The sequence below is a fragment of the Oculina patagonica genome, chromosome 10, assembly GCF_052425735.1.
Source record: "Oculina patagonica isolate OP01 chromosome 10, crgOcupat, whole genome shotgun sequence".
Lineage (NCBI taxonomy): Eukaryota > Metazoa > Cnidaria > Anthozoa > Scleractinia > Oculinidae > Oculina > Oculina patagonica.
The window spans coordinates 12,141,331-12,153,905 of NC_135767.1; the positions used below are offsets into that span (position 1 = coordinate 12,141,331).

Below are 12,575 nucleotides of genomic sequence, written 5' to 3' on the forward strand. Positions count from 1 at the left end.
GTTTGAATCGCGTCTTTTTCCAACAAAAGTAACAGGTTCTTCTGTCGAGAACATTCAAGCTAAAGAAAAAAGAAAAAAAAGCGTTTACGCTGGGTAATAGCAACATAGTTGTCCAGCTTTAATTCATTAACAGACATGCATGTGCCGATTTGGATGCTTCCGGACCCACATTAGTCATGGGTCCTTGACGTAGTTTAAGCGCGTATTTGCGGCGATAACAAACACTCTACATTATTATATTTACAAACCTCTTGACTGGTCAATTTTTATCTTCAACGCATCTCACGAAAGAAAAAAGAAAAACCGAAAGCTTGGCATACAAATGAAAAGAACGTTATGTCTGGCAAGAGGCCATGCTTTATCTCCCGAGCTACACGGATTCTCTTCAAGACTGCTGTTTTTCCGGCTTCATTTTTTTTTACCACTTGCAGCTGCAAAGAAGTGTTTTTTGTAGATAAAACCCCTTGAGGCTCTTGTCTAAAACTACTAAGAGAAAAAACTTATTATTCTATTGACGACAAGAATCCAAGGATATGAGTCAAAATATTCTTGCAATCTAAATATCAATTACCCTCATGATGGCAGCTGTCTGCTTAACCATTCATTAATATTGTACGGGGAAATTAAATGTTGCTTGCTGTTAGATAAAAGATAACTTTTAAGCCCGCGTTGTTTAACAGTTTTAGGCAAAATATTATCTTTTTACCGAGATTCCGTCCTTTCAAGACATCTTTGAAGTGGCCATCGTGGTAAAGTAAAATGCTCCGAATCCACAGAAAATGCTAGATGCTAGAACAGATAGAAACACAGGGTACCTGGGATTGCATGTATTACGAACATTTTTCCTGTGCTTTAGATTTACAAACTGTACGAGAATGGAGCGATCCACGACCCCTTCAGTAATTAAGTGCATTCCTGAGTTGAGCATATGAAACTCCTTCACCAGAGGCAATATAACATTAAGAAAGATCGCGAGTTAGATGTCTGGGCTGCCTCGAGAAGCTCCTTGAATTTACCTCTGCAAAGAAAGCAATTCTACAAAACAGCTGAATTAAAAACAGGAGCCTTATATTACCGAAGTGGAATATGTACCCTTCTTCTGTGTGAGGAAGCTATTTCTACAGAACACGTAGAACAAGATACAATACCCCGACGTAATTATTGGGACACTTACTGTTTTTTCCCACTTGAAAAACGAAAATATCTAGTAATTCCCCCTCTCCCCTTTCCAATTTTGTGAAGCATTAAAAACAATGCTTCCAATTGCTGCAACATTGTAAAGGGGGAGGTGGAAGAGGCATCTCTATTTCATTGCAGTCGTAACGAATTGCCACCGGTTATTTTTGTTAAATGAGGTGTCCGAAGTCCTTTTGTGTGGGATTGTAGTCCCACTCTTTCCTTTTATAGAAGACGGAATATTCAAACAATATACGTTAGGCAATCGTCCACATTATACTTCCAGACAGTCTTTTATCCCGAATTTTCTTGATGTTCTAACGCGGCCTTCACACGACAAACTAAAGTTAGCAAACTCGTGTTCGCAAACTCAAGTTGGTGTGTGAAAACGACATAATGACAGTTTACCGACATGTTGGTAAACTTTTGGCGACAAATAGAACTTGTCTCTATTAATTCTAGCCAACTTTTTCGTCAACGTTTTCGCGTTGTTGAACTCGTATTTGACGTGTGAACGATTGGCAAACTAATGTTGTTGTTTTTTTTTCGACCAATCAAAATACGCGCTCTATTCACGTGATTTGTGTAAAAATTCACAAAATGTCGGACGACCGACAAGACGAACATGAAGCAATGTACGGTTTTGGAGCGGAATTTCTACGTGAGTGCCATTGCACTGCAGCTGCAAAGTGGTAAATTGGCGTGTGTTGTGATTTGACGCGAGTTTGACGTGTGAAGGCACGGGGTTGTCAACTTTTGGAACTTGCCAACTTACGTTTGTCGTGCGAAGGCCGCTTAAGGAGCGAGAAAGGGAACTGCAAGAACTTACAAAATATTCACTCTTTCTCGTTGTTTTGTTGTTGTTGTTGTTGTTGTTGTTACTTTTTGGCGTAGTTCAGATCTTTTGCTGTCGCCCGTTCGACCAACGTGAACTTATTCTCCACATCGAGGCCAAGTTCACCGTGCAATATTTATAGTACTTGGGACCCAAGTCGCCGACGGGCGACAAGGCGACAGGCGAAGGTCACGGGGAAAGGCGAGGGGACAGGGGTGACGGGCGAGAGCGACAGGAGGTGACCAAGGCAAGGTGACCGACAAGAACAGTGTGGAAATGAGATGGGAAAAGGACACAAAGCATGACAGAAAGATCAGTCAACTATCCTCATGACAGAGCGACTTGGGCACTAGGGACGGGTGACTAAGGCAGCTTCGGGGATTTTAGACGTTGTAAAAATATCTTCTTCGTTAATGATATGGTCGGGATGAACCGGGAAATTCTCAAGACTAAAATTAAAAGAAAAGTACTGATATTATGTGGGGACTGACTTGCATCCTTGATGCACCACGCACTACATTCTCGCAGCCAGAATTTTAACAAACAATTTCTTATTAAGGCTGAGAAACGTTTGCAGAACTAGATGAAATAACTGGCTGAAAATATGAGGTCATTTCTGGCCGTTTAGGTTAACGCTCATTGTGCCGCGCCGGCACAATAGGATTTTTGGAGCCGGAATTTGAGTAGAAAGAAAATAAAAGGAAAGAAAGAAAGAAAGAAAATACAGTATTTTAAACAGAATAAAAATAACGATGCGAGTGGAAATAAACAAAAGAAACTAAGTGCAATAACTGCAAATGAAAATAATAACATAAAACTACAGGAAGAGCACTGCTTGATAAATAGAATTGGCCACTGAATATGCGAGCAGAGGAATAAAAGCCTTACACATCACTACTGACTAAATCTTGAGGAGTTTTTTTTTTCTCATCTGATTAATGACACAGACACCATGCTGAAACGTTTGTTATTGTTTTGACCCAGTTTTCCTTGTTTTGAGAAATCCACAAAGGCTTCGAAGGGAAAATTCTTGAGGCTTCTTAAGCTATGTGCAGCTGACACCAGATTTAAATGTTAATGGTTATATCTCGCGGTAAGATAATATCAACCCACTTAGATCTACAGCAATGTATTGTTCAACACCGCAGTAAACAACCTTAATTTTAGTTAATTATTGGTACTAACATTCTAGTACGTGTTTAATGTCTTTTCTTCTGGATATTGGATCAAAAACAACAGTTAGAGGAATTGAATTTTTTTTTATTTTTGTGAGTTTTCTCACCCTTCACGTGCATCAGCGGTACAAAGGAATCGAGATATTTCCATAGACCCAAAACTAACATTTTATTCATTTTTTTTATTATGTCTATAGAGTAATCCGCTTATTTTTGTAATGTGATTGTGCAAGAGGAACGCGCTAAAATCAGGATGCATATATTTTTGGTACTCACGGAAACTGATTATAAAGGAACTCGCAACGCATCGGAGAAAATGCTAAAGTCAGGTTCGTGACTTTTTCTTCAGTTTTCTTGTGGTCACCTTGGCCGAACAGTTGAAAATAGCAATTTGGTGGAGCTGCAATATCTTGACATGTCTATTTAAATTTTTGTCAATACTTAAAAATTAAAATATAAACACATATTCATATAGCGATTGCTAAGTGCTGTGTCATTACGCACTGTTTATAAAAGGTGTTGATTGATGATGTCTTCAAACGACTTCATTACGCTTAAAAACTAAAACAAAATTCATTCCAGATGAAATTACAGCAAGTTAATTCGCTCAGCAGTGTCCTCGTTAGATTAAAATGATCAGCGTCTCTTTAATATAATGTTTTATGTCCAAAATACAATTTGTATTCGACATGTTATTGTTATGCATATCAGTTTAATTTCCATCTAAGAACGTGACAACGTAGACAGGTGTTATAGTCGCATTATTATGGCACGATTCAAATATAGCCTTTAGCTTGCACGCCTGGTTAGTTTTAGATGACGCATTGTCGACAACATCGAATGTCGCGGTATCAAACCACAACATAACAATAATAATCTGAACAATTCATTAGATCCAAGAGTATCATCACAAGCCATCGAAGCGGTAAGCACTGCGGAATTGTCACGCTAGACTACTGCTCTTAGCCTTCGAAATCATGGCCTCAAGTGTGGAAAATCTTGTTATGGAATCGCTGCAATTCAAATACACTCGAGCGTCGAGAACATGGAAAATCGTTGCAGCCATTGCGTGCACTGTGGCTATTATCATGACGGGTTTATTCCTTTGGCAGGTCTTAAAGGATAAAGATCAATGCGGTTCGGTGTGCAACGGGAAAAATGGTGTCAAGCAAGCTCCCACTAGAAACGATCCGATGCAGTTTGGCCGACCTTGTCCACAGCAACCTGCTAGACTGCCTCCCATTGCTGACCCCATTCCTGAACGGCTCTCTTTGGCACTGAAAAAAATCGGCGATTATGTCAACTCTGCTATCGACCAAGAAGCACAGCTCCCCGCAATTTCAGTCAACATTTACTATCAAAATCGCACGCTCTTTAGTTCCCATTATGGGAGTAAGACTTACAAGGGCGAAGATAAACCGAACGACAAAACCGTTTATCGAATTGGAAGCATCACAAAGGTTTTCGTGGTGCTAATGGTGTACAAGTTCTACGAAGATGGTTTAATAGAATCGCTGGACGATCCGCTGAGTAAATATGCGCCTGACTTTTTCATTCAAAATCCATACACCGAGGAAAATGTGACTATAAGGCAGATAGCTGGGCAAATGGCAGGCCTTCCTCGAGAAGCACCATGTTTTTACATCTGCCGTAACGTCAGCTCGTTGGATCAGCTACAGCTCCTAAAGAACCGTAGCTTGGTGATGCCACCAGGGACAATGCCGTCCTACAGTAACCTTGGATACGCTTTGCTAGGCAGGCTACTGACAGAGAATCTTCTGCAGAATCAAACGTTTGAGAGCTGGGTGAGTGAGCGGATCCTAAAGCCTTTGAACATGAACAACACCGGGTTTGATGTCACAGAAGACGTGCAAAAAAACATGGCGTTTCCGCACACTGGGAACGGTTCAAGGATGCCGTTTATGATAATTTATTGGGTCGCCCCTGCAGGACAGATGTATTCAACGCTCGAGGACTTGACGAAGTTGGGCAGGATGTTTACCCAACCTTCAAAACAAACACTCTTCCGGCCATCGACTCTCTGGGAAATGATGTACCCAGGGAACATTGCACCCGACGGGTTTACCCTATGGGGAGCTCCCTGGGAAATGGAACTCCAGGAGCATTTTCTTGTTCGTGGTAAAGGCGGGGCCATTGATTCGTACACGGGGATCTTCACGGTAGTTCCTGAACTCCAGCTCGGCATGAACTTGCTCATTAGCTCAACCTCTTTCGTAAAAGGAATTCAAGGAGCACCACCCCCATCAAGAATGTCGCACGATATCTACAAGATGCTTCTCCCAGTTCTAAACCAAACACTTTTTGACTTAGAGGGTTCCTCAAAATTCCCAGTTGACCCGAAGCCTTACGTAGGAAACTATACATTAAATACCACGGACGTCTTTTCATCTGAGGTCAGTACGACTCCAGTGCAGCTTACAGTTCAAGATGACATACTTGCAGTACGCTATTTAAATGCAACCAAACCAGACTTCCACGTATTGTACATTGGAAACAAATTCATTTTTCAAGCGCGCTTTGCGTTGCCATCGACTTCATGTCTGATTGAGCGTCTGGGAAGCTATGAGGATTTTTACTTCTTATCCTTTGATAAAAATGGCCTTTCGACAGGATTCAAGGTGCCTGGTGGCGCAATGGTTGCAACTCGAATGACATAAAATATTGACAAGATGAACCCTACGCGCCATTAGACACTGCTTTCGCGAATTCACGAGAGTTGAGTTTGACATTCGCAGATGAATGCATCTTAAATATAACATAGTCATTGTTGTTCCCGAAAACTTCACGCACAACCAGTTTTAAACGGTTTTTTGGACATTTCTTTAATCATTTTTTATTTTATTCAACGTCTCCTTAAATTAGTTTTATGCCGAGGTCTAATTAATTAAGATAATTTGCAAGTTCGCTCATTATAATTGGATAGTGAAATAAACTGTAAACAAATTAAGTATGCACAATTACTCCGTCATAACGACTTATATATTTGCCTCTCTTGATTATTATCAGTGAATATTTACACAGCTTGTGTTACTTGTCACGTTCGGTCTGTAAACTATAGCATTATACTTGCAAATAAGAAGGTTTAATATCCTATATCATACCCAGTCGGTCGGCTGCGCATAAAAGACTTATTAAAACTCAATCTCATTTTCTCTGAGTCCTTGTATATACTGTACACTAAGAGAAGAAATTTTATACGAATAAATGCCAATGCTTAACATTATATTAAATAAACTCAATTTTTTTTAGAATAACAAATGCTTGACCTTTTATAAACCTCAAACGTAAGTGTTCCGTTTTCACACGATCATATCTTACAATGACGTGCTTTCTTGGTTTCGTCGCTTGGCAACCGTTTATGGACGTCACTGCGCAGTGGGGAGATAGATGTACATAAGCATTCTCGTCCCCAGGCACAAAATCTTTCTGGTCTGCCTCGAACTGCAAAGTGCGGCAGGTATATTTTTGTTTTTGCCTTTAAAAATTAGTCAGAAAATTGTTAAGAAAGGGAACTGGTAATGGAAATAAAAAGGTTATTTATTCACGCCAGTTCTGAGACAGGTCAAAGAGTCCACTTTTTCGCTTATTGGGGGGGGGGCTGTTCAGTTGTCGTCTGTATCAGCAACTTCATCTTTCTTCGTTTTTTTTCCTTTTGTTTGGATTTTTTGATTTGCGACCCCTTTCCCCCCCCCCCGCCCGATTTAGAAGATTTGATTGTTCATATAAATACTTGCAGGTTTACGAATGCGCAGGTTTTCAGCAAGGGAAAATGAAAGCAAAAAGATAACGGAGAGACTTTCTCTCAGGCTAGAAGACAAGCCTCTTGAAGCCGGATGGAACAAAGGGACACAACGGCTTGGGGAGAGAGAGAGAGGGAGAATGACACGGTGCGTCTCTCCGAGCCAAAGCCCGTATTCTTTTCTTTTTTTCCACTCGCCGTCAATAGCGCTGCGCTGATGCTGGAGTAGCGGGATACACTTCCTTCTGTGTACCACAGAGATCAGTTTGAAAGTATCCCCGGGAGAGGAGTGGAGGGAACTCCTATAAAAAAGTGACGCGGATGCACTTAGATGAATGTTCTTGGCAGGGCGTGAAAACTCCATGAAGTCGCATACCTGAATCTGTATTTGTGAGACGCATGTCTCAAGTTTATTTCTACCACTTAAAAGGAGCAAAATAAACTCATTCAAGAAAACGAGACACAAGCAGCTGTGATGAACATGATAAAATAACGGGTGTTGACAAGAAGGGTGACCGTACGCGTGTAAAATGGAATTTGAATAACAGCAAGCTATATACATTTTTTGCATTATACCAATTTATGCGGGTCTGGTCTGCCACCGAGATTAAGAACAATGATCTCTTTAGTAATTTTAAACGCACGTGAAATCCGTTTGTTCTGAGAAGCCAGATAATAAAACATAAGCTTCTTTCTACCAACTTTGACGTTAAAAGCTTATCAATCTATCTTACCACAAAAGGGGAAAAATTACGAACACCTATTGTAACGTTTCGATTAAGCGCCCGAGGTGCAAATAAACGTTGGCCGAGCTCATAACAAGGAAATTATTGGCGACCAGAAGCTTGTTTAGGATGGGTGTTTATAAAATGAAAAATGTATATTCCGTGTTATAGAGACTCGAAGTTTGGCAGAACGAGAAAGGAGAATGGGAAAGATTGAAGGAAGTTTCGGAGAAGGAGAACTGCTGAGTTTTTTCGAGTTCTCCCAAACTTTCACAAGTATTTCGATAACTCGATAGAAACACAGAAAAATCAGATTTTTTTCTATTTCTTTTTTAAAAATGCGAGAATTATAAATAAAAAAGAATCACCCTCATTTATCACTCTAGATTTTCTGAGAAGCCATATAATAATTTGTAGTTCAGGGTTTTGAACAAAGGTTATGCAAGACTAGCGTACACATGTGCAGTACTTAATTCTTGGACGCGCCCTTTGTTTGTCCGATATATTAATTGAACAAAAATAGATCTTAGCTGTAAACATGCCCGGCCTGTGTCAATTGTGGTTTTCTTACCACCTTGGCTATTAAATCCCCTAGATAGATTTAAGGTTATATCCCCTGCTTAAACATTTCTGCCCCATATTTTAATTGGTTGGCCCTTGTTTGCTTTTTATAGTCAATAAAAGGGTACGCTCCAGTTTTTTGACAAGTGGAATGACAAAACTACTTTTAAAATGGCGTTTTACTCAATTTTATATGCTATAGCGGTTAAAATGATATGCGATTTCATCCCGGGTTACAAGCTTACAATAACAATATGTAAAAAGCGAAAAGAAAAGCTGTCAAAACGATGAGCTCCGTCCCTCGGTCTTCCTCGACACACAAAAAAAAGAAAAACAGTTAGTCCCGGCCTGGTGTTAGAGCATGACAGAGTCCACCGCCATCTTGTAAATTCCCAGTTAGCAGTTTAACGAGCTCTTATCTTCACGTAAATGATGTCCTTCGGTGACATCAGTACCACAGCCCTATGTTCCAGTGTGGCCACGGTTTCTGGAGCGCGTTCAAACTTGAACCGTCGCAGGATCTCCAGCAAACCTAGCTTTATCTCCATCAGGGCGAGGCGCATACCGATGCATTGGCGCGGGCCTACCCCAAACGGGAGAAAGGAGTACGGGTCTCGTTTCTCCTTGGCTTCGGGAGAGAAATTCTCCGGGTTGAACTCCAGGGGGTTGTCCCAGACTTCCGGGTCTCGATGTAGCACATATGATGGGATGTTGACATCAATTCCCTTGGGGAACCGGATGCCCTTGTAGACAGCTTCCTCCGCGCAGCCACGGAGAAGGCTGAAGGCGGGACCATAGAGGCGTAGGACCTCCAAGACAACTTGATCCAGGTACCGCATGCCTTGTATGACCTCATACAGGGGCTTATCACCGCGAGTTTCCAGGACCTCGTCAACTTCGCGGATGACACGATCTTGCACCTCAGGGTGGGTGGCCAAAAGGTATGCAGTGGTAGATAAGGTGTTACCAGTCGTTTCGAAACCGGCAATAAGAAACGTCACGGACTGAGCAGTGACCTCGTCGTCGCTCAGCTTATTGACTCCGTGGACAGTTTCCTCCTGTGCCTCCAGCATCAGCTCGATCAGGTCCCTGTTGCCTGAGTGACCTTGCTGCCGTCGTTGTTCAAGAATGCCCCTCGACAAAGCCACGAAGAAGTCAGCGTTCTGAAGGATATTCACGTACTTGCTGAAGTAACTCCAAAAGGGGAACATGGAGAAGAATCGAATCCACAGAGGAGTTTGGAAAACTCGTCTGGCTTTGTCCACGAAGACTGGATCAGGGTTTGTCTGAAGATCACTCTCCATGCCAAATGCAGCCTTCATTATGACGTCCAAGGCAAACAAACTGAAGAGTCTGCCGGCATCCACGCTTTCACCTGAAAGAGGAGCGTATTGGATGAAGTCGTGAGCGACTAATTTAACATGAAATGGGAAGTACAGTAGACTATTGTGAACGAACAAACACAAAATTAGCGAACAAATGATCATAAAAATGGCTATATTTAGAGAGGATGCCACATAAGCGCTAGCTGGTTTTCATGCGGTTCCTCTATCCAGGTCGAATTGGAATTTGGAAATGCTGGTTTTTCAGGAGGGATGAAAACCGGAGATCCCGGAGAAAAACCCTTGGAGCACGGCAAGAACCAACAACAAACTGAACCCACATTTGGTACCAGGCTGGAATCGAACCCGGGTCACATTGGTGGGAGGCGAACGAACGAACGAACGAACGAACGAACGAACGAACGAACGAACGAACGAACGAACGAACGAACGAACGAACGAACGAACGAACGAACGAACGAACGAACGAACGAACGAACGAACGAACGAACGAACGAACGAACGAACGAACGAACGAACGAACGAACGAACGAACGAACGAACGAACGAACGAACGAACGAACGAACGAACGAACGAACGAACGAACGAACGAACGAACGAACGAACGAACGAACGAACGAACGAACGAACGAACGAACGAACGAACGAACGAACGAACGAACGAACGAACGAACGAACGAACGAACGAACGAACGAACGAACGAACGAACGAACGAACGAACGAACGAACGAACGAACGAACGAACGAACGAACGAACGAACGAACGAACGAACGAACGAACGAACGAACGAACGAACGAACGAACGAACGAACGAACGAACGAACGAACGAACGAACGAACGAACGAACGAACGAACGAACGAACGAACGAACGAACGAACGAACGAACGAACGAACGAACGAACGAACGAACGAACGAACGAACGAACGAACGAACGAACGAACGAACGAACGAACGAACGAACGAACGGGCGGACGAACGAACGAACGAACGAACGTGCCTTTTCTTTTAATAAATCTTAAAATTAAATAAGCGCTCTTGTAGTTAAATTGATTTAAATCACCCTCTGTGAGGAATACTACTGTCAAAAAGACACTGCGTGAGTGGACACGATAATCCGTACGTGTTGTTATGAAACAGTGATCAAGTCACGCAATATACTGACTAAGCCCATCAGCAAATTTTCGTGATTTCACCCGCCAGCCACAGGTCTTTTTGGCTGTTAAAGCCAAGATTTATTTTGTTTTCAGAGATACCTAATCGAACGCGGCTTGTACGCGCGTTGAAAACCTTATGTGATCTGAAACATCGTTGAATCTAACTCAGCCGCTCACTAAAAACTTGAATATCATTAAAGCCGGTAACTTGAAAGGACATTACTCAAGCAAACAAAACACCATTTTAATAACAGTTTGTCTTGATCTTTTCATTGTAATTATGCAAAGCATGTTAATAACTCGCATGGTTTATTCTGTTTTGACTTGGAGTGTAAAAGTGGAGTTTTTTAAAAAATGTACCGAGATTGGCAGTTCGCTCGTGGGCCGGAAACAGCTCTTCAACATGATTGATGTTTTAACCTGCGAAACTGGATAGGATAGTGTTGGAAGTATTACGATATTCTTATACAAACTATTATATTTTCACCGTGACTGCGTGACCGCCACTACGAAGTCGTCTTTGGCTCACAGTTTAAGCTTGACCCCCTGTTGCTACTCTTTCTTCTCTTTAGAAAATGTGTGGGCTCACGGGTCAGGACTTTTCACAAGGGTAACAAAATGTTCAGTTGTTTTCCGAAGATAATAAAATGTGTACAATGGCAAGGTTACGTAATCAGGCAGTATGAATCTTTTCTGAATCTTTTCAAAGTGCTGACTTTAACGAGATGTAAGTTCATGTATCCGTAGTTTTTGACTTCACACACAATTTATTCTGCTAAGAAAAACTTAGTGGTCCAAGGACGACTTGGACGACTTTATAGACAGTAAAAATAGCTGCCCTTTCTTCGTGGCCTAAATCAAACATGTCTCAGCAAAACACTATACAGTAGAACCCCGATAACTCGAACTCGGATAACTCGAACAATCCCGCTAACTCGAACTAACTTCGATTTCCCTTAGACCCACTTTCAGTCATTTTTACTCGGCTAACTCGAAACCCCCGCTAACGCGAACTGTTTTCAGTTTACCTTCAGAGTTCGAGTTACCGGGGTTCTACTGTTATATACGTACTTACCCGATTCAGCGAATTTTTCCATTTTTCCCATAAGTGAGTCGGAAGCTTGTTCGATGAGCGGCACGATTTGCTTTAGTTTGGCAGCGGTGAAAGTCGGTGTAAGTGTCGTGCGAATTCGCTTCCAAGTGTCATCCCGCGCAACAAAGAGCCCCGAGTCGAACGGCGGGTTGGGTTTAACGAACGGGGGCCGATTCGGGAATTTCCAGAACTCTTTCACCATAATTTGCTTGACTATTTCGGGGTCAGTGACAACAATCGACGGAGTTCTACCAATGCACATCTTGTACACTCGGCCATACTTGTAGAAGTACTGTAATAGCATCTTATGTATGCCGTCATATTTGAACACATCGGGAAGGTTGCCGACCCATGGCCAAGGTTTCGGACCCGGGAGCGGCGAGTCGCCGAGGAGCTTGTTGTAGCGATAAAGCCCTTGCCAGTAGATAAACCATAAAATACCGACGAACAGAGCTAACCAGGTTACGAAAGCGGTGCCGCCGAAGGACTGCAGTATCTCGGCCATCATGATGTCTGCGTACGTGCACGCCTGCAACTGTTTACAGTTGTCCTTTATGGAAAAATGCCACCCGCCCCAGAAAGTGATCGGGAGGCGGTGCCTAGTCACGCTTTTTCTATGTCACGCCATTCAATATTTAACAGGGGACTATGTCACGCTTTTGCTCTGAACTTGAGGGAAACCTCAAGATTAAACTTTTCCAAGGCAAAGAAAAACACTAAGTAAGTATATAATAAACCAGAAAAAAA

General features: G+C 42.2%; 2 protein-coding genes across 2 annotated transcripts; one reads left to right on the plus strand and one right to left on the minus strand.

The window, feature by feature from the left end:
- The first annotated feature begins 3,829 nt into the window (after nt 1-3,829).
- Nucleotides 3,830-6,581, plus strand: LOC144628495 (putative beta-lactamase-like 1). The gene has a single exon (XM_078486603.1). The coding sequence runs from the start codon at nt 4,164-4,166 to the stop codon at nt 5,862-5,864; it is 1,701 nt and encodes a 566-aa protein (XP_078342729.1). The 5' UTR covers nt 3,830-4,163; the 3' UTR covers nt 5,865-6,581.
- Nucleotides 6,582-8,393: 1,812 nt separating this feature from the next.
- LOC144628506 (cytochrome P450 3A24-like) lies at nt 8,394-12,357 on the minus strand. The gene is made up of 2 exons (XM_078486618.1): nt 11,811-12,357; nt 8,394-9,607 (listed from the first exon to the last, which is right to left on the minus strand). The coding sequence occupies exons 1-2, from the start codon at nt 12,334-12,336 to the stop codon at nt 8,637-8,639; spliced, it is 1,497 nt and encodes a 498-aa protein (XP_078342744.1). The 5' UTR covers nt 12,337-12,357; the 3' UTR covers nt 8,394-8,636.
- Nucleotides 12,358-12,575: the final 218 nt, after the last annotated feature.

What these genes read in the sequence shown, in the direction of transcription:
- LOC144628495 (XM_078486603.1), top strand. Translation starts at nt 4,164, where the DNA reads ATGGCCTCAAGTGTGGAAAATCTTGTTATGGAATCGCTGCAATTCAAA.
- LOC144628506 (XM_078486618.1), bottom strand. Translation starts at nt 12,336, where the DNA reads ATGATGGCCGAGATACTGCAGTCCTTCGGCGGCACCGCTTTCGTAACC. An exon ending in GGAAAAATTCGCTGAATCGG is followed by an intron (nt 9,608 to 11,810) that starts GTAAGTACGTAT and finishes CTCCTCTTTCAG; the next exon opens with GTGAAAGCGTGGATGCCGGC.